The sequence below is a fragment of the Triturus cristatus genome, chromosome 11 (genome assembly GCF_964204655.1).
Source record: "Triturus cristatus chromosome 11, aTriCri1.1, whole genome shotgun sequence".
Taxonomy (NCBI): Eukaryota; Metazoa; Chordata; class Amphibia; order Caudata; family Salamandridae; genus Triturus; species Triturus cristatus.
Window position 1 is genome coordinate 1,018,571,699 of NC_140594.1, and position 22,474 is coordinate 1,018,594,172.

The following is a 22,474-nucleotide window of genomic DNA, read 5'->3' on the forward strand; positions in this document are numbered from 1 at the left end:
TAACAGATACATAATATAAATGAGACTATACATGAAGATATAAAATATATAGATAAGCTAATAGATAACTGTCCACAAATACATATCTCTCGTTGCACTCAGTTTAACTGAGAGAGGTGAGAAAATCTTAAATATATGAACATGGAAGGAAAGAAACATAAGCCTATCAATTACAAAACAGCTATAGAATTCCGACCTAGTCGAAAAAGACACTAAATAATAATAACGATACAAACCAGTCAATGCTATAACAATGACATAGAGCTAAACACAATCACTAACTATAGCAATTAATAAGCAACAAATACTCATCAATGAATCAAATATGTAATCAATACATTAATGAACACTAGCGTACTCCACAGATATGAGACAGCCAAAGACGATGAAAGTCATACACATAACCACAACAATAGAAAATAAGAAATCATACAATGGGATAAGAAACGGACCAGAACCTAATATGCGGAAAGACAATTTGGGGAGGAAAATAATAAAAAGGATGGCAATCGCGCCAAAGTGACGTTAAACCAACACGAAACATTACCACAAAATCTTGGAAGGTTCATACAATAGAACTAACAACAAGAAAAGACCGTTACACCATACCGATAAGGAGGGAACACCAACAGACGACAGAAGCACAACAAGAACAATGGACACTAAGACCACCGAGCAGAACTAAGAGAGACTAAGCTCAATAGATCTGGCAAGAAAAACTCATAGCTGTATGAATAACCGCATCAGGTGCCAGCAGAGCCAGGATCAAGCGAGGCCTCCATTTGAAGTTCCATCTGTAGCTCCATCTGATTATCCAAAAACGAGACCAAGTCAGCAGGTTCATCGAAGATTCTAGAGCGACCTTTGAAAGTAATGCGGAATTTTGAGGGGCCAGCAAAAGAAAAGGGGATATTCATCTCAGATAGACGTTTCCGCAGATTAAGAAAACCATTCCTCCTTATGACCGTGTCTCTGGCAAAATCTTGAGAGATTGAAATGCGATTGCCATTCCACGAAACAACTCTAACCTTCCGCATATGAGCCAGAATTTGTTCTGTATGCTGATGACGCAGTGGCTTAAAAATTATCGCCCTAGGTTGCGTAGCAGACTTAGACCGAAAAGTGGGAACACGATGTGCACGTTCCAGCTCAAAGTCTCTTTGGAAGGAAATTTGCAATGTGGAAGGAATCCATTGATAGAGGAAATCAATCATAGAAGGCGCATCTTTCTCAACATCCTCAGGAAGACCAAAAATGTGCAGGTTAGACCTGCGGTTACGATCTTCTTGCTCAGTGAGGTCCTTCCGCAAAGCTACCATTGATCGCTCAAGTTGTGAAAGAAATCTGGACTGCTTTTGCATAGAATCCTCTGCGCCACTAATACGTGCTTCCGTGTCCGAAACACGAAGAGACAGGGCCTTAAAATCATTCCTGATAGCTAACACTTCCACTTGCAATAAATCTGTGTTAGTCTTGGTAGACTGCGCAATTTCATAGACCTCATTAAGGCGCGTCAGGTTAGTCTCAAGAGTGGGACTGGGGTCCTTTTGCAGAGATTCAGGTGTAGGAGATAATTGTTTGGCCCTTTTAAGAGACGCTTTAGATTCCTTTGCGTCTTTAGCATTTGAAGATGGGCCCATATTCGCAGCCATAGAGCACACCACCTCAGCAGGAGTACAGTACACCACTCCAGACTACGAGAAGAGAATGCCAGGTGAGGAAGGAAACCTCAATATATCAAAAGGGAACGAGCAAAAATGGATAGTGCACTCTTAGCAAGAGAACAGAAAAATAATAAAGGCAGATTCCAGGGACAGGGAGGGGAACCACCTCACGAAAATATCCCACCTTGCAGGTATCAAAAGGGCTCTTATCAACAGTCAGAAATATCCCAAAGACAGGTAAGCGTTAATCAAAGAGACCCCACTAAATGGCCTTGACGGTGTTCCTGGCGGGCGACATAGCAGCAGAAAAACCAAAAAATGATACCAAGATCGGCAGCAAGGCAGCAGACAAAAAAAATAAAAAGCAATATGATTTGAGGAAACAAAAGAAACGTCACCAGAACTCGTCTATCTTCATTCCGGGCACTTCTGTGGCATTGTCGACTTCGCGCTGAGGAGAAAGCTCTCACCGCTCCTGAGGAGACAAAATGGCGGCCGCTCTCGAAAACACCGAGCGCCGTCAGAAAGGAACCAAAGTACGAGTGCCGGCAGCCTCAGGAAGCAGGAAACCTCCTCCAAAACATCCGTGACATGCTCATATCCAAACGACCATTGTCCGCGATGACCGGGGCAGCCCAAATCAGCAGCTATTCCTCCATCGGCTCCAGCTCAGCACGGAGCTCAAGCGCAAACCGCCAAATCGCCGCGGCGCGCAAGCCACGCACCCCTGGTAATTCCAATCTTTTGACTGAAACTGTGATCCAAGGACTTCCTCCTCAGACCAAGAGAGATGGTTTCGTCATTGACTCCCCCGGACAAAGTTAATTTGATTATTTCTTGAGAGCCTGTTTCTTAGTGGGGAATTTTCAGCTCCAGTTGACTGGAATCTGTGATGGCATTGGACGTTGTAAGAGCATCTATCCAATTGGAAAATCTAAGTCATCATGTGTGTTAGTTGTAGACTGTGTGCACATTTAATTTGTTTAATGGACATTCAACTGAATCATTGTTTGGTTTCCTTGTTAAGGACACCTCACTCACTTTTGTCTGAGACTTCCTTGCTGCCCAGGTCAATCTATCAAAGGCAATCACAAGTAAAGTGAGTAATAGTTTTGCAGGCATATTTAAAAGTACAAGTAAAACTTTTGAAATTTAGGAATACAACATACTTCATTTACAGTGCATTCATATTTAGAATTAAATGATTCACTTTGTTAATACCACAAGAAAGCATTATGATGACTAGTAAATCTACTTCACATGACTTTATATGACACATATAGTATCCCAAATTGCTGTTCATATCCAGACTGAAGATAAAATGATGAAGCACATGTTGATTAGTTGTGTTAAGTTTGATACGTTGAAAATGATGGCTAAAGATACATTTATTTTTATAATATGTATTACAAAATATTTCCTATGTTTATCATGTTTCTAACTTACTTTTACTTATTTTTACAGAATCGCTTAACAATTACATATACGACTTTAGGATACACAGATCCAAATAACCTAAAATTTGAAGAAATTAAAGTATTTGGAGCAGCTGATCCTATCACCAATGTCATTGTAAAGAAAGGCGATTTAGTTGAATCTCCACTACCTACAGTTGAATATGATTCCTCTAATCAGGTGAATATTGAGTATATGTGTAAGTGTCTAGCACATTGATAAGATTAACCAGAAAATACCTTACCTATATATATCAATCTCGTTATGAAAGGTAATCTCAAAGTCCACCCTTCTCCATTAATGTTTGCCACCAATAGCACAATATGATACTGTCATCTTTGCTCCTTTTGGATTGTTTTCAGGTTTATTTTAATTAGGCAGTTGTCGCTACCCGTCAGGGATTACTCCAATCAGGTGGTTTACGGTAACCCACCAATTGCTTGCTCTTAAAACCAGGTGGCTGCACCAGCTTTTGATTTTAACAATGTCTGGTAAAAAGGTATGCAAACCATGGATTAGCATTGGGGTCTGTCAGCTCTCATGATTCTACCAGACCTCAATCTCCTCCAAATCACCATGGATTAGGCACTTGTCTGACAGTCTGGTGAGACCGTTTAGGGATAGCATGAGCTTCAGGAAGGGAAATGGGCTTGTTTCCTTTCAGAAAATGTCCTGGAGGCCTTTTTCTGTCTTCAATAAAAATAGGTAGCATCTCGCCCCAAGTTATATTTAGAATGTATGCTTCCCAAGGAATGCCCTTCAAATTGGGTAAGTAGGGTTTTCGCAGTCACCCCTGGTTGCCCTTATGAAATAGTTGAAGACCAAATGGCATGCCCAGAGGGTACAACTATTGCAGAATTATTGCAGTTTAAAGACATAGAGCAGACCCAAAATTGCCTGGGAGAAAGGGATGTGCACTGCTATTGACTCCCATGCTGGAGAGAATTTGGTATGAAGCTTGTGTATAGTGTCATTTTACCAATGGCCGTTGCCAGTAGCATAGCAAGGGCGTCCTTGTGTTTAGCACACACACAAGGAAATTGGCCCTATGCCATCATTTTGTTGTCAACAATAGCCACTAATAGGCATGAAGAGGGCACCTCAGTGGACTGGGCCAAAGTTGCATCACCTACACTGTTTATAGGTACACCCCTAGCAGTTGTCACTTTCAATCTAAATGTCACGTTTAGCTCTGACTATTTCAGAATACCTGGATTTCTATGTTCTATGAAAACTCATTATATTGAATAGGTAAGTTGATACTAGTAGAGTATCACTTTAAATATTGCTAAACGTAAAATATTAAAACCAGACTATTGACTACAAAAATAGTGTGAAGGTAAGTATATATAGGTAGAAACATATTTCAGGATACAAACATATGGAGTTCAAAATAATATATACTATTTGTATATACCTATACAATATTATTGTAGCACAATATTCTGATTTTCAACCAGCATGGTGACAGTGTGGAATGCAACAAAAATTATGGAAATAGAAAATGTATTTTTGTACTTATGATACTTTACTGTTCTTAAATAATTGAGAAATTCAATTTCCTTCTGCTGTAAACAAAACATTATGTTAGCTCTTTTCCTTATGTTTGACTTAAAGTAAGGGCCTACTGGAAATTTCAACCTGTCTTACATTTGTGAAATGTCATTTAATTTAGAAAGTTTAGAAAGTATCATGACAATCTGCACAAGCTCCTAATAAGTCAGCTCATGTAATCAAGAACATTTACAATTTTACTTTTGGGCATATTAGTCATGCATATGGACAAACTCAAGAGTTAAAGCATATTTGAAGGAAGACAGCAACAATTAAGCTGTGCTCAATTTGATATACTTATTATATTTATTCAAAAAACAAATTCTGGTCTGGATTTTCAAAGAATATTCCCAAAAGAAAGTTGGAAAACAATATTAACTGTTTCCAACTAAACACCAAGGTGCCGATCACGATCCGGTAAAAAATGTCCCCGTACGACTCGTATCGGGTCTTTTTACCGTACGAATCGTACAAGTGCCGTACGAACTGGCAATCACGATTCGCATGGTAAAAAGTCCATACGAACCGCACTGGGAATATTTCCCCACACGTCCTCGGGTCGGAAAATGTGTCCGACACGTCCTCGTACGATTCACCGTACAAACGTGAAAGGTGAACTCCGACCGGGGAATCACGATCCATCCCGGGCGTCCGAATGTACAACCGTATGGTGAAAAGACCGTCCGCACCGAACTCCCATAACAACCATGGAGACGTCCAAACAGGTGCCCGGTACGTGCCGTACCCCCCCCAGCCCCCGTAGGTACGCGCCGACCCCCCCCCAGCCCCCGTAGGTACGCGCCGACCCCCCCCAGCCCCCGTAGGTACGCGCCGACCCCCCCCCCAGCCCCCGTAGGTACGCGCCGACCCCCCCAGCCCCCGTAGGTACGCGCCGACCCCCCCCCCAGCCCCCGTAGGTACGCGCCGACCCCCCCCAGCCCCCGTAGGTACGCGCCGACCCCCCCTGTGTGTACACCCGTGTACGGTGCGTACCCACCCGTGTATGTACGGTGCGTACCCCCCGTGTACGCTCGAGTCGAACCCCCCCCGTGTACGCTCGAGTCGTACCCCCACCCGTGTATGTACGGTGCGTACCCCCCGTGTACGCTCGAGTCGAACCCCCCCCGTGTACGCTCGAGTCGTACCCCCACCCGTGTATGTACGGTGCGTACCCCCCGTGTACGCTCGAGTCGAACCCCCCCGTGTACGCGCGAGTCGAACCCCCCCGTGTACGCTCGAGTCGTACCCCCACCCGTGTATGTACGGTGCGTACCCCCCGTGTACGCTCGAGTCGAACCCCCCCGTGTACGCGCGAGTCGAACCCCCCCCGTGTACGCTCGAGTCGTACCCCCACCCGTGTATGTACGGTGCGTACCCCCCGTGTACGCTCGAGTCGAACCCCCCCGTGTACGCTCGAGTCGTACCCCCACCCGTGTATGTACGGTGCGTACCCCCCGTGTACGCTCGAGTCGAACCCCCCCGTGTACGCGCGAGTCGAACCCCCCCGTGTACGCGCGAGTCGAACCCCCCCGTGTACGCTCGAGTCGAACCCCCCCCGTGTACGCTCGAGTCGTACCCCCACCCGTGTATGTACGGTGCGTACCCCCCGTGTACGCTCGAGTCGAACCCCCCCGTGTACGCTCGAGTCGTACCCCCACCCGTGTATGTACGGTGCGTACCCCCCGTGTACGCTCGAGTCGAACCCCCCCCGTGTACGCGCGAGTCGAACCCCCCCCGTGTACGCTCGAGTCGTACCCCCACCCGTGTATGTACGGTGCGTACCCCCCGTGTACGCTCGAGTCGAACCCCCCCGTGTACGCTCGAGTCGTACCCCCACCCGTGTATGTACGGTGCGTACCCCCCGTGTACGCTCGAGTCGAACCCCCCCGTGTACGCGCGAGTCGAACCCCCCCCGTGTACGCGCGAGTCGAACCCCCCCCGTGTACGCGCGAGTCGAACCCCCCCCGTGTACGCGCGAGTCGAACCCCCCCGTGTACGCTCGAGTCGAACCCCCCCCGTGTACGCTCGAGTCGTACCCCCACCCGTGTATGTACGGTGCGTACCCCCCGTGTACGCTCGAGTCGAACCCCCCCGTGTACGCTCGAGTCGTACCCCCACCCGTGTATGTACGGTGCGTACCCCCCGTGTACGCTCGAGTCGAACCCCCCCGTGTACGCGCGAGTCGAACCCCCCCCGTGTACGCTCGAGTCGTACCCCCACCCGTGTATGTACGGTGCGTACCCCCCGTGTACGCTCGAGTCGAACCCCCCCGTGTACGCTCGAGTCGTACCCCCACCCGTGTATGTACGGTGCGTACCCCCCGTGTACGCTCGAGTCGAACCCCCCCCGTGTACGCGCGAGTCGTACCCCCACCCGTGTATGTACGGTGCGTACCCCCAGCGCGTAGCGCTGGGGGTACGCACCGCACATACACGGGTGGGGGTACGACTCGAGCGTACACGGGGGGGTTCGACTCGAGCGTACACGGGGGGTACGCACCGTACATACACGGGTGGGGGTACGACTCGAGCGTACACGGGGGGGTTCGACTCGAGCGTACACGGGGGGGTTCGACTCGAGCGTACACGGGGGGTACGCACCGTACATACACGGGTGGGGGTACGACTCGAGCGTACACGGGGGGGTACGCACCGTACACGGGTGTACACACAGGGGGGGTCGGCGCGTACCTACGGGGGCTGGGGGGGGGTCGGCGCGTACCTACGGGGGCTGGGGGGGGGTCGGCGCGTCCCTACGGGGGCTGGGGGGGGGGTCGGCGCGTACCTACGGGGGCTGGGGGGGGGTCGGCGCGTACCGGGCCACCTACTCTGGTCGATTCGCGCCGTACTTCGCTTTTGCGGCACTTTTTGGGTGCCGTGAAAATATTGCCGTCCGGACTGCTGTCGGTTCGAATCGTAATTCCTGGTTCGTGAAACGCTGCCTGAAAGCGTCCCGACGTCACGTCGCAGCATTCCCGGATCACATTCGTATGTATATTTTCGTCGGTCGGTGTTTTTTACGATTCGTACGGAAATGGTGTTTCCGTGCCAATCGTAATTCCATGTTTGTAAAGTTTTACAACCGGGTACGAGTCGGACGGGGAATTCGCTCCGACCGACGGTTCGTACGCGGTTTTTAACGGATCGTAATCGGCACCCAACTCTTAGTTGAAGGAGACAGACTTGAAAATATTGGCAAAAACAGCTACATGTCCATTTAAAGCAAACTGAAGCCAAGGTTAATTGATCTAGAGCAGAGTTGATTAGCTCCAGAAGGAAAGGGTATATAGCCTTTACTTGAGCTTCTGCTTCAAATGTCAATGAGTGGTTCTAGTTGCACCGTAGATGTCCTGACTCAGAGGTGGTTCTAAGGTGTGCAAGTTCCTTTTTGCACCTAAAGGAATGTCAAAATTGGACAAATATTTTCCTGTGATTTTTTTCGTGGGTCACACTCTTACAAAGCAAATTGTTATGGAGTTTGGGGCTGAAGTAAAGCAAATCCTCAGAACTTTTGTCCGGCTCTCTTCATTAACAGTGGAAGTGCGCCTGGAATTAAGGAGATCTCTTCATTTGAAGTATTGCTTTGAGTTTAGAAACCACCAATCTACACCTTGTTAAGCTAAGTGCTACTACTGATCTCTGAGCCTTCAAGTTAGTATCTGAGATTTTAACAACATAGCACCATACCACTGCTTATTCTTGCTACATATACCATCCTCCTACATCTACAAATCTGCCAGGTAGCATAATCTAGCTATCCCAAACAACCTTGTGTTCATTTCCCTTTCAGATAATTCTGTCTAATTTAAAATCCACAATTGGCACATACCTCCTTAAAAACGTTAGGCTACCTCCACCCTCCTTCAATGTAATCATTTATTTAATGCGTGGACATCTTTTATTCAAAACCCTGAACAGATGTTATCAAACACAAAAAAAATTATATACACTCATATTGATCTATATATTTATTTATTTGTCAATTTTTTGTGGATTTATCAAATTATTTGTTTTTTTTATAATTGTACAAGGTGGAAGAATTAGGACAGGCTAAACATAAAAACTGGTTTTAAGGTAGGTATTTAATATGGAGAGAGGAGAACATTTGTTGCAATGGAGGTTGGTGATCTCTTAAAAGGGTGGGATATTGATACATTCCTCAAATTTGATGGAGAAGTTAGTGTAGTGAGAAAGCATAACTTCCTGGAATTTAACTGTCTTCTTTCCTCTATGAATTAAAGGGAACAGAAGGGTGCCTCAACGAAAACTTTCAGGTCATTGGTAGAGGCCAGTAGATGAGTTGCTAAGATACCAAAAGCCACTACCACTGTTTGATAAAATATTGAGAACAACAATATCAAGTGATAAAAATATTGTGTTACAAATATCTTCTGGAAAAATAGTTTGTATGTAAATAACGAAAATATGATGTCAAGAATATTTTCAAAAAAAGCTCAGACTGTCAAATATTGTAATAAATATTGAATTATAAAGAATACCTTTACAATATTACCTTATTATATTACCTACTGGGGGTCGCCAGTAGGTAGTTATAGTTAGGACCTAGTTTACATAGGAAACTCGTTTTTTGTTTTCTCAATATCTTTGGCGCCGGTTGTCAAATCTTCGCAAAATTTTCAAAACTTGTTGCCCGCTCTGTTCAGCTCCTGTTTTGAAAGTTTTGGGGTGATTTGCGAAGTGGGGGCCGAGGAAAAAAAAAGGGGGGTCCTAAAACGTGTTTTCTCCATGTTATTTTCCGTAGGAAACTTTAGACAGCCCAAACTGCTGAATGGAATTACACCACATTTGGCAAAAAGGTAGCCCTTGGTTCAGAAAGAACTCTTTTTGTTAAATGGTGTAAATCCATTCAGTAGTTCCTGAGAAATAAAAAAAAAAAGAGGTAAATAAAATCAATTTCCCATAAGGAAAATTTAGACACGGCTACAGCTCGAACTGCTGAATGGAATTATACGAAATTTGGCAAAAAGGTAGTGCTGGGTTCGGAAAGCGCCCTTTTTTTTAAATGGTGTAAATCCGTTCAGTAGTTGCTGAGAAAATCAAAAAATAAAATTTTGACATATAGAGGCGCGGTGGATCCGCGGACCCTCCCAACCAGGAGCTTTATTCTAATTGGCTGTCAACATTCCAAACCAGGAAGTTTTGGCAGCCATCTTGTGACTCTTGTGGTAGAACCGAGTCACAAGCAAAGAGAAAAAGAAAGGCGAAAAACAACAAAAGGGAGCAGGGTAGAAGCACCTTGACCCCCTAGGCCTGCCCAAGGCCAAAAAATACATATATATTTTTTTAAACGGCGAGATTCACACACGCTTCATTGAATTTAAGCCCCCGGGTGGGCCAGATCCCGGAGGCACTGAAAGAAAATGTGTGGGGGGGGGCCCTGGTACATGTTAGCGCTATTGCCCTTTCCATTAAACTGGAGCATACACCGGGCATGGTAATACCTGGAGGTTTTGGTGGGTTACGTCGGTTTTGTGTAATTACCGGTCAGTCCGCAGATATTGCTCAATGCACAGGGGCTGGCAAAAAATCTACACATCGGTTTATTGGCGGGGCAAAATGCGGGTTAAAGCGTGCTAGTTGTATATCTCCCTCTCCATGTCTCCTCCCCCCAACCAGTCGCTATCTTCCTTGCCCCCCCACACACACACTCTCCACGTCTCTCCCTTTTCTTCGTCTCGTTCCTTGTTTACTATTTTTCCAGTTCTCCAGTGTCTCTCTCCCGCTACTTCACCTCCATCTACAGTTTTCTCGTGCCTCCCTCCTCCTTCCTCTTCAGCGCTCTCCTCCTCCATTCATCTCTCATCCCACCTCCAGCCCGCTTGCGCCCACCGCTCCCTCCTCTGGGCTCAGCAGCGTTATCCTAGCCCTCCCCACTCTTAGGCTCTGCAGCCTGGGGATGGGGCACCTGCAATGGGCGGGCAGCAACGGGCATTAAGGAGCAGAGAGAGCCCGAACCCTCAGCGCGGATTGCCGGGGTGCAGCCCCCCCTGACCCGGACATGCTGGGGGTCTGAGCAGAGCCCGTACACGCGGAGGGGGCCAATGCCAGGATGAGGCAGGCAGTGCGGATCTGCAGGTGCCCCCCGCACCCCTTGGTGCTGGCAGCAGCTCTCGCCCTCATCACCCTGCCGGCAAGCTGAGCGGAGACAGGTGGGTGAGCGATCCGGAGCAGGGGGTGGCATGATGCCAGAAACAGGATTTATGGCGGAGGTGGAGGGGGTCCCGAGGACGGAGGGAGTCCTCAAGTGTGCAGTACGGTTATGAAAAAAGTACCGTACCTGGTGCGGGGGCCAGTCTAGCGCTGCAGACCCCAGGGACACAATGGCAGAAAGTGAGGGCTGAACCGGGAGTGCTGGTCGCCGGGAGGCAATGGGCGCAGGTACCCAACTGAGGGGAGGGATCCGGGCCTAGTACAGGGGGTGTGGGAAGGCCAGGTGGCAGCAGCTCTGTGCAGGTCTGGGGAAGGTACACATTTCAGGTGGGTGCGGACCTGGGGGTCGGAGAAGGCGACAACATGGGTGCAGGGTGCTTTGAAGCAGACCGCGCGTGGCTGCACGCGCACCTAGGGCTCAGTAAGACGATTGTCACCGTGTGCAGACCAAATATGGCTTCCACAGTCAGGCAAGTACCACGCAGAGATGCAGATCAACGTAAGACATGCCTGCATGGACCGGCATTGTCACATACATGGCATATACTACGCAAGCCCATATGCGCATGCACCAAGCATATGTATGCATTTATTCGATACAATACAATATGCTTCGACCTCTCGCTACGGGTGTGACGCACTATGTAAATGCATTCAGTGTCTGACTGGTCCATACGGCAATTAGGCAGTGTCTGATGGGCTGGTCTGACAGGCCCGTGCGGGCGCCTATTTTTTGCTGTTTGTCAGCCAGTTTTATGGTCTGGGGAGCCGATTTTTACTATTTATTTCCCTGATATTGCCAAAAATATTGCCTGCTGCAAGCATAAATGCATGCACTCTCCCCTACCACACAAAACATCAACACAGCTGTTTACAAGTGCAAAACTGACTTGATTTGCAAAGGTGGGCCATTTTTTAAGCCATATGATTCACTAATTGGGGACATTTTTTGTTTAATGCCCAGGGCCTATTTTCTGTCCCAGACTGATCCTAAATGCATTTATAGTACAATTCAGTACCCATGGATATCATTTAGGGGTCGCAGCTGCAACCCTTGGCCTGCTCACAGCAACCCCTGGCACAGCCTTTGCGACCCCTGGTCTCAGAGGTAGCAAAATCAGTGCCAAGAAGACAGGAGCAGCTTCACCCTCCTTATTTATAGCTCATTGTAATTACACTAATAGTGAATAATTCTATATTATTCACTACTAGGTTAATAAAAACTGGAGCATCAGCTAAGTAAAATATGTTTTAAATTGTATCTTGTGTGCGTGCTTGTGGGTTAGTGTTTTTGTGCGAGAGGGAGTATTTATGTGCAAGCTTATATGTGTGTGTGTGTGTGTGTGTGTGTGTGTGGGTGCGTGTGTGTGTGTGTGTGTGTGTGTGTGTGTGAAAGTGACTGTCAGTGGTAGGGGTGGCAGTAAACGAGATTAAATGTCAGCGAGTGCGAGTGAGAATGATGGAGTGAATGCAAAAGACACATAAATGATAGACTGAATGTAGAACGAATCAAAACATTCACCCCCAGTCAAGAGATCTGGGTTAAATCCATTGTTCTTTTGCTCACCATGCCACCCCAGTTTAGACACAGTCATATGCAAATCAGTCTCGACCCTGTTCCTCATGGGAACAGTCCAGCCCGCACTGCCAAGCCAGGTCTTTCCTGGACCGGAAACAAGCATCCTGCGACCGGTTTCAGGGTGTAACCCCTCATCAGCCAGGCTAGTTTGGACCCAGTGGCACAGTGAGCCCGGTACCCACGTCTGGGTATACCCGGGGAACTTAGGGCGAGAAAAGTGAGTGCAAGTCAGTGAGAGTGAGTAGCTGTGAATTATCAGTGTAAGAATGAGTGACATGCTGGAGACGATTCTTGGTATGGTATGGTAAACTAACGTCCATGTCAGTGCCACACATGAACACTTATATACATGAGTCACATAGACTCCCATATACAAGTACCCCCCTTATACACTCATATATCTCTACACAGCACAGACGCCCATGTACACATGCAACATAAACTTCAAAATACATGTCTCTCCTATATACACTCATATGTACACTACACATTGACACTCATTGGTGTGCATGTGTGCATGCACGTGTGTACCACACATAGATACCTGTATATACATGCTGGTGCATTCCCACTGCAAATATCAGAGTGCTGCAGACATTCATTTTTACATGTAGCATCTATGGGCATCCATATATGGTATCTATGGTATCAGCATTTACATAATGCTTAATAGCCCTGTCGAGGCACTGAAACGCTCTGCACTTGGGTAGCAAGGTAGTTCATACACATCCATATGCCATTCCTGCTGTTGCTACCACTGTGCTGCACAATGGCCCTCATGTATATGTACCACACACTAACACCCATATATACGAGCGGCACAGATAGGTGCCATCTGCACATGCACAAGTATTTGAGCATATACTGCACACACACCGATATGTGTGTGCGTATAATATGTATGTGCATAGCGAAAAGATCTATTAAGACATGGGATATATGTAGTGTACCAGTTTCCAATATTTAGTATTACTATATAGACATAACACTCGTATAGTCACATCACCATTTCTTTAAACTAAATTGTTAACGAGGCTGTCAGAGACATATACATATATATATATATCACACAAAGTTTCTCCATGCTGAGGGGCCACCGACCCTGACAGGGCAGTCTCGGCGATGCAGGAACGGAGCATCCTGCTTCTGACTCAACAGCACAATGAAAATACCAAGACTCGACATCAGAGATAACAGGGCTCTTTATTAGACATAGGACGGCAGATTTGAATCACTTCCAGACGCGTTTCGGCTAATTACCCTTAATCATTGGGGGATGGGTTGTATTGCCAAGTGGTCAAGAATTAAAGGTGCATACCTCTGCTGAGCGTTATAGTCAAAAAGTCCTTCATTACCCATAATGCACCAAAAGGGAAAATTCACATCAGTTCAGGGTGCAGTACATTGCAATGTAAAATACTTTTTGGCTTGGTGCCTGCACTTTGCACACTGTTCCATATACGTACTCCCAAGGTACTCCTGATTCTGCACTGCCCCAGATAGTAAAGTATGTATTCACTGAAAAAACCATAGGTTTCAGGCACGTTATAGTTAGAAATTAGCATTTAAAAACCTTAGAAATTCAAGCAAAAAAACATAGGTTTCAGGGACGTTCTAGTTAGTTGGACATTTCACTCGTACAAAACCAGTGAAATTCCCCAGTTATAGTTAGTTCAGCTAACTATAACTCGTGCCCCCGCAATGTAATGCTAATTTCTAACTGTAATGTGCCTGAAACCTATGGTGTTTTCAGTGAATATATATATATATATATATATATATATATATATATATATATATATATATATATATATATATATATGTAATTTTAAATAGATTTACTTATTGGGCATGGAACTAGGGAGCAACCTGCAAGCTTTTGTAGTTGCATGTAAACACACACACATGCACACAAATAAATATAGATATATGTACATATATTACCTACTGGCGGTCGCCAGTAGGTAGTTATAGTTAGGACCACGTTTCCATAGGAAAACCTCAACATTCTATTTTGAATAACTTTGGCGCCGGTCGACGAATCCTCGCGAATTTCTCAAAATAGGTGGGGCGCTACGCTCCGCTCCTACCCTGAAAGTCTCGGGGGGATTCGTCAAGCGGGGGCTGAGATAAAAGGGGGGTCCCAAAACGCGTTTTTCCCATGCATTTTTCCATAGGACCTTTAGAACGAGCTACAGCCCGAACGGCTGAACAGAATTACTAGAAATTTGGCAGAGAGGTAGTCCCTAGGTCAAGGAAGTGCCTTTTGTAGGTTTGGTGTAAATCTGTTCAGTAGATTCTGAGAAAATAGCCTTTAAATCAATATATATATCTGAGCCCGCTTACGGTACGCTTACCGTACGCTTACCGTACGCTTACCGTAAGCTTACGGTGGCGTGCGCGAGCGCGATTCTGATTGGCTCTTAGATCTTAGTAAACATTCGAATCGGCCGAAACCAGGAAGCGGCGTCCGCCATTTTGTCTCTCGCACTGAGTGTTGTTTATCAAACATGATGGCCAAAAACATGTTACGGGGCTGTTTTGACAACTCCCTCCCACATAGTCATGTTGAGGGAGTCCCCAAACATCCCCCAAGAGCAAAAACGGTTTTATTTTTTTTTCGGCAATTTCGCGGGGTACGCTTACCGTACGCTTACCGTAAGCTTACCGTACGCTTACGGTAAAAAAATAAAAATAAAAAAAACACTATCCACACTTACCCCACCCCCTGTGCTTTTGGTGGCCGCAGGCCACCAAATGTGCAGGGCTTATTAATAGAGAAAAAAAACGTAATTTTGGCAACATGAAATTATAAAATCGAAATAAAAAAAACACTATCCACATTGACCTCACCCCCTGTGCTTTTGGTGGCCGAAGGCCACCAAATGTACAGGGCTTATTAAAGTTGATAAAAACCGTGCACGGAACGAACTGCGTTAAGTGGGCGCGCACGCCACAAATGGCGTAAAGTAACTTAGCATTTAAAAAACCGTACAAATTCACTGAAAAAACCATAGGTTTCACACACGTTATAGTTAGGAAATAGCATTTAAAAAACCTTGCTAATTCACTGAAAAAACCATAGGTTTCACACATGTTATAGTTAGCTGGACATTTTACTGATAAAAAACCAATGAAATTCCCCCGTTATAGTTACTGTAGGCAACTATAACTCACGCGACCGTAATCCTCTGCTGATGACATATGTGTCTTTATGAAAAAAAAATATTTGTAATATATGTATAGCTAAAATTTAATGGAAGAAGATATGGGCAAATAAGTGTCTAAATACAGTATTAGCATCAGCAGAGGATTGCGGTCGCGTGAGTTATAGTTGCCTACAGTAACTATAACGGGGGAATTTCATTGGTTTTTTATCAGTAAAATGTCCAGCTAACTATAACATGTGTGAAACCTATGGTTTTTTCAGTGAATATATATATATATATATATCAGAAGTATCCTTCCGTTTACTTCTCAGCAGTCCTCCTGAAAGACGGACACGGACCCAAGATATCTGTGCAAATTACTTTTATTCTTCTGTCGTCGCCATAACGCGTTTCGGCTCGCTTGAACCTTGATCACATATATACCAAAAAGATATATCACAAATAAATAAAATAACAATTGAAAAATACATTTCAAATAAAAAATACATTTTGAAACAAATTATTGAAACATATAAAACTTGAAAATATTAAAACTAAACGACAGACCAAAACTAAGCAATGTAACTACAATTTAAAGAAGAGTAAAGAAAGTGGTGCATGTTGGAGGGATTTACTATTCCCACCCCAGGGTACCCAAAAGCAGGGAAAGTTTTGGACTGAGAGGTAAGATTCACAATTCCAACTTTAGTCTACACAACAGTAGGGAATGTGTTCAACTACAATAACCAATTTCAGAACAAGTGTTGGACTTTGGTGGAGTTTTATTTCCCACTGTTATCCCAATCTAAGCAAAAGCAGGGAAAGTGTGGATTTTGATTGAGTTAGAATTACTATTTCGACTACAACTCAAGGAAACTGTGGGAAAGTGCAGGAGTTAGGAAGAGTTGCATATACAATTTCAAAACCAATATTAAAAAAAAAAAACATTCAAATACCTAACTACATAAAAGTAATAAAAATAAACAAAATAAAATAGGTACACTATATGAAGAAAATACGTACATTAAAATGTAATAATAATGATAATGACAATAATAATAAAAAAACGAATTAAAAGATACATACATTAAAAAAATGTATTCCCCTCTCTACCTGTCAAATTAGAGCACAAACCCTACAACAATGAATGGAAAGATAAATAAAGCATTAAGAAAATTGAAATTCCACACAAATAAAAATAAAAAATAAACATAAAATCCATTTTACAAAGTTTTTTAAGTATGCTTATTAATCAATGAATACATAATTCAAATAAAAGAGTAAAAGTACATAACAAAAAATCAAACAAAACATCTGTATAATTAACTAGAATTAACAACGTAACTCACTTAAAAAAATATTAAAAACAATTATAATTGTATTTACTTCTTACCCTATTCCCCTGGAAACCGTACATACCACTACTAATTTAGAAATTACTGATTAATCCCAACAAAAAATAAAATATAAATTAACAATCACAAATTAAACTTAACTAAATAATAATAATCAAGTAAATCATTTACATAATTACTATTAGTATTCAAAAATATATTTCATTTACATGACCATTCAAAAGCAATAGGCTTTCATTTAATTATCTTCTGTCTCTGATCCCCTATGAACCCTATGACCTGATACTAAATTATAAATTACTAATAACAATGAAAAATGTAAATTACCTATTTAAAATTACAAACTACAGTTAAAAAATATACGTCAGTTATAATAATAATAATATTAATACTAACACCTAAAATGTTTTTCTATATAAAAAAGTTAATCCTTACTTTCAATATTCTCTTACTCAATAATTTTATAGTGATATATTTTTCACACAATGTTCATGTAACACTGTTTTATTTTATCGATATTTGTACCATTCATCACTACCAGTAAATGTTGTGGCCAATGCACATTTGGAACAATGAGGTGCCTTCAGTCTAATACATCTGTGCTAGTGTCTGTCATTTGATTTCAGCATTTAAGAAGCAATCTGTAGTGCATGTCTGCATTGCGTCTTGAACCAGTAGCGCTATATGCTCTCTCCAGAGAACCAAAATGTGTACCCCAATTCTGGCTAGCACCTGAAATGCATGTCTCGTTATGTGCAAGTACACAAATACATTTTTATTTTCCCATCAGAAATACATGTGAGTCGCATTCAGCATGGAACCCAAATCTGGTGTTTTTTCTTAACTTAAACTTCAGCATATTACATACCTTCATTCCTGAGTGAAGTCCTAGATCTTGCTTTCCATATTACCCGCAAAAATGTTAGTAAAATGAGCTTCTTAATGCAATAAAACCTGAGAGGATTCTGTTTTAAAAATAAATGTAGACTTAAGAGATGTGTATCAGTTAGTAATTCATTAGGCCAAGCATACCCAGTTTGTGCCCACCAAGCTTAAACACATGGATAATTCATTACCATTTTTTCATATTCATCAACACGATTTTCTGTGAATAAACCTCACAAACTACAAAATTCTGCCAATTCTGTCAACAATCATTAGAGCCCTTAACCTTTCCTAGAATTAAGAATAGATTCACCTTCACTTGACAGAGTAATATTGAAGTACGCTTGCCACCCAATCTCAGAGAGTCTACCCAGGCACTCTAAAACCTTCCTGCAGTGTTAGGATAATTTAGTTTTCCTCCACCTCGGTGCTTAGGCATTCTGATGTAATGATGCCCATAGAATCTACCAGTACATAGGACATAGCTATTGTTCTCCACTTGTGCTGTTGCATGCATTAACTTGAGTAGACATCAGTGGGCCGATTTCGATCTCAGTTGGAAAGGAGGCTTTCCGACAAGATCGTCAGTTTCACTTCCGAACACCTAATTACAATTTAGGCGGTTGGAAGTGAAACCAGCAATTCATTGTGCCTGGCCTCCGACGGGCACAAGGAGCCCGCTGGCTAGTTGGAACTGGCGCATAATCCATATGGATGGCTTTTTACGCCATCTGAATTACGATGCTCAGTTTCTGGTAGGCTTTCCATGCCGGGCTTTCCAATATGGAAAGCCTATTGGAAAGCAAGTTTGGGGTCCCCCTATCAGGGCCCCCTTCAAGCAGCGGCCTACAGTTGGTGGGCGAGAGACCTCTGCACTGTGTGGCAGGTACCCTGAGGTGCCTGCCACATGGTGCAGGGATGAACACAACCTCTCCTTTCCCTATGGAAGCTTGTGCTACAGCCGGTTTACATTGGGAATTCCTAAAACACTTTTACGTTGTAATTCCTGTTTAGAAAGGAGTAGCTCTGTCATGTTAAACTTTTTGAAATGGTAATGATCACTCCTCTTTACTAGTAACATTAGATTTAACATTACTGTTTTAGAAATGGCAATTTTAGAAAGTGTCCGTTTCTTTGCTCTTAATGCTGTGTGTGCCTGCAGCCTGTCTCCAATACACGTCTGGGGTTTGTGACAGCTTCACTGTGTGCATTCTCTCTGGACTGCCACCAACACAGGAAGGTTAGGTATGTCTCAGCACTCATCTGCATTCTGATGGCTCTTCCTGGGCAGGAAAGGATGGCGGAGCTGGCACAACTGAATAGGTAGTGTTGTGTCCTCACACGAAGGGCTGATTACCCCATACTGAAAGTCTGAAGCAAGGGCTGGGAAGAAAGGACCTCTGTGCAATTCAAGGACTCTTCTTTGAAGTCAACCTGACTTCAAAGACACAGCTGGGTATAAGTACTGGGTTAATAAACCTTCTATACCAGACACTACCGGGCATGTGAAGAACTCTGCCAGGAGGAAGTACTGCAGTGCTGCTACAAGGATTGCCACTCTGCTGGCTTGATGCTCCGTAAGAACTGCTTTTCAGCACTGCTGTGCGCCCTGATGCCTGCTACCCTCTGCACTGCTGAGGAAAGGTCTGGACCCATCTCACTTGAACCCAGAGGGACTCCAAGGGCATGATTTCTTGCCCTTTGTTCTGAAGTCTCAGAGACATCAAAGACTTCCTCCAGCAGCCCCTGTACTCTGCCATCTGTGATTCCCCAACCTGCCAAGTGGTGCTAAACCCGCCCTGGGCCCTTGGAAGTTATTTTTTTGTGCTGACCCAGCAAAATCAAGGTATTGTCTCCATTACGTCGATCAGATCTTATGCATCCTCACCAACGCATTTGTTGCTCGAGGACACCACTTCGACAACTGCATGGCTCGATGACGATGGGCTGTGCAGCTTGATAATGACACATTGCCTGCCTCGCAAAGGGGTATGTAGCTGAAGTTTCGCCGACTGCATGGATTGGAATTTACGGAGCACCAAGGGATCGACGATGATGCATTGCCTCCCCTGCTCCTCACATCAGGTCTTTTCATTTGATGCAGCCTTCATTCAAGGTACTTTTTCACGGGAGCAAGGCTGGTACCGGGATCCCACCTGCGCTCCATCATGGTCATCCTGAACTTTGGATTTACCCTGATCAAGTGTGACTAGATATCCCAGATTGGCTTTTCAAGTCTAAGCACTATTTTTTTTATATTCTTCAAAAATGAGTAACTCTGGTTCTACTTATTGGATTTTTGTCATTGTGTTTTTGATTCACTCAAATAATTATTGTCTGTGTTTCGAACCCTGTGTGGAGTCTTTTGTGGTGTTTCCGTTGTGTTACAATGTCTGTGTGTTGCTAAAATACTTTACTCATCGCTTCTTTAGATAAGCCTGATTACTCTGTGCCAAGCTACCAGAAAGTGAGCACATGTTATTTGTTAGTGGGTATCTAGCTGACTAGAGTGTTGGTTCCTTTTTGGACAAGGAACTAGGATGAATACGTCCCTTAACCAAAGTGCATTTGTAGTTTACTTTTAAAACTTGTGATCATGGACAGTAGTGGTGGTCTCCTTTTCTTACCAGTCTGATGCTTTGTCCCGTCATAAGTAGTTGGCAAGATATTTACACTTGGCTGAGATGAAATAATTTTCCTAATGGTTGAAATTGTATTTTGTCAAGAGAATAATTATAAAACATGCCTGGGTAGAACAGTTGGTGACAAGTTTGACCTCATTTCATGGGATATTTTATTGTGGTGGCATTTAATACTCCTAGTAGAACTTCTAGCTAAGGAATTTCATGGTACCCACGTAAAACCTAGGAATGACTTAGGCAGCATAGCTGATAAAGTTGTGAATTCAATGTAGATTTTAAACAGATTCTTGCTTTCTGCTCAGTGTCTACACTCCTATGCTCAGAATACAGCTGGAAGGATTGACATATGTTGCCCATCCTGAATCTCCTGAATATTTAAATTCACCTATGTGTAAACCCCCTGCCCTTGTGGTTTACTGAAACAGATCTAATGAGAATGAAACCTGACCCAGTTTCCTTCTGGATCACAGTGCTTTCCTTTTTATTTCCACCTCTTCATCTGATACTACCATAGTCTGTTTTTTCTTTAGCTGAACCGATACACTAGTTCTGAGTTTGTTAATACGAAGTTCGATGTCATACTGAATATAGTTGGTATTAAATAGGTTGTGGTCCCGTTATGGAAGCACCTTATTCCTTTGCTATAACGATGCAGCAAATACCAGGGGCCATATATGGCCCAATTCCTTATTTGCTCCATGGTGCACCGTTTAATAGGTGCCTTGGGTGCAAAAAAGGAAAGTCCACCATTTTTGAATTAATGTGCTGATGCCAGGGCAGCTGCAAACTCGCACTGCACTGGGGGCAGCGCATTCAAGTGAAACATGGAGCGGCTGTTTAAAAGCTGCTCCGTGTTTTACTGTGCGGACGGCAACCCGCCTGCACTTTTAAGGGGATTAGAGATACACTTGCAGGCAGGTGCAGTGAATTATTCCACCCGCCTGCAAGGGTATGTCTGAAGGGGTCCATGAAACTCTTTTCTCCCCCTTGAGGGCTGCTTTTAGAGGTGAACTGAAGAGCTTCACCTGTTGTGGTGCACTTTCAGAGTGCCTCTTAAAGGCATGTTACCCCTGCAGCAACATCAATATCATGGCACAGGCACAGAGACAGGGTGATTCTTTCATGCAAATAAGGGAATGCTGTCTCATGATGGCTCTGGTGCAACATGAGCCATCTGTATTACAGAAGGGAATGTACAATCGTCTGCAGCCTCTTCTGTAATACCATTGTACCCTGGGGCAGGTCAAACCTGGCGCACACACCCGTTGCGCCCCAGGAGCACAATGCATAACACGTATCCATGTTGTGCTTTCACTCAGAAGACACCTAATTCTATTCAAAACATCTATCTAATAAATCATATTTCGAATTAAAATATGTATTGGTTCTTTGCTGCCGCTGGAAAATGTGCTAATAATTAAAATTCCATATTAAAATATGTATAACTAAATTGCTGCCCTTGGAACCTATGTTTATCGGCAGAAAGAAATATTGACCTAAGCTCATATCTGACATTATGAAAATCTTTCATGTTGAAATTCGTCAGTGTTTTGAATGCTTTTTCAAAATCTGTTGCTCCTGTTTCAAACATAAATTATTCTCATAAATATTAGTCACCCATAATTTGCTTCTCCTACTTGATGTTCAGCCTCTGTGCTCAAAGTGTTTTTTGTTTCTTCAGGTGGCTCACATAAAAGGTCTAAAGCTGGACCTTGGGGTGGCTTACACAGTGGAGTGGACAGTTGCATTAGATGCCGAAAGGTTTGATTGCTATCCCGAAGAAAATGCCAACCAAGCAAAATGCGAAGCTCGGAACTGCATCTGGAAGGTGATTATGCAGTGGATGGAAGCGTTTTCTTAGCTCTTGAACTAGTGCATGTGTTTTCTTCGTGTCCTAAAAAAGCCCTTAAGCGATTGGTAATTCGGATGAAAGAAAGCTTAGTATACTAATAATTGAATATGGGCACAACCTGCAATTCAATGTAAGACAAGCTAATCACACAATGTATCCAAATTATCCT

The 22,474-nt window shown here is 43.9% G+C and overlaps 1 protein-coding gene across 3 annotated transcripts in view; it reads left to right on the forward strand.

The window, feature by feature from the left end:
- LOC146785847 (maltase-glucoamylase-like) overlaps positions 1–22,474 on the forward strand; it is a 783,978-nt gene that overhangs the window by 586,665 nt on the left and 174,839 nt on the right. For all 3 annotated transcript variants that reach the window (XM_085635202.1, XM_085635203.1, XM_085635205.1), the window contains 2 exons: positions 3,129–3,299; positions 22,135–22,281. In XM_085635202.1, the coding sequence (XP_085491328.1) occupies positions 3,129–3,299; positions 22,135–22,281 (318 nt within the window). The remainder of the gene's footprint in view (positions 1–3,128; positions 3,300–22,134; positions 22,282–22,474) is intronic.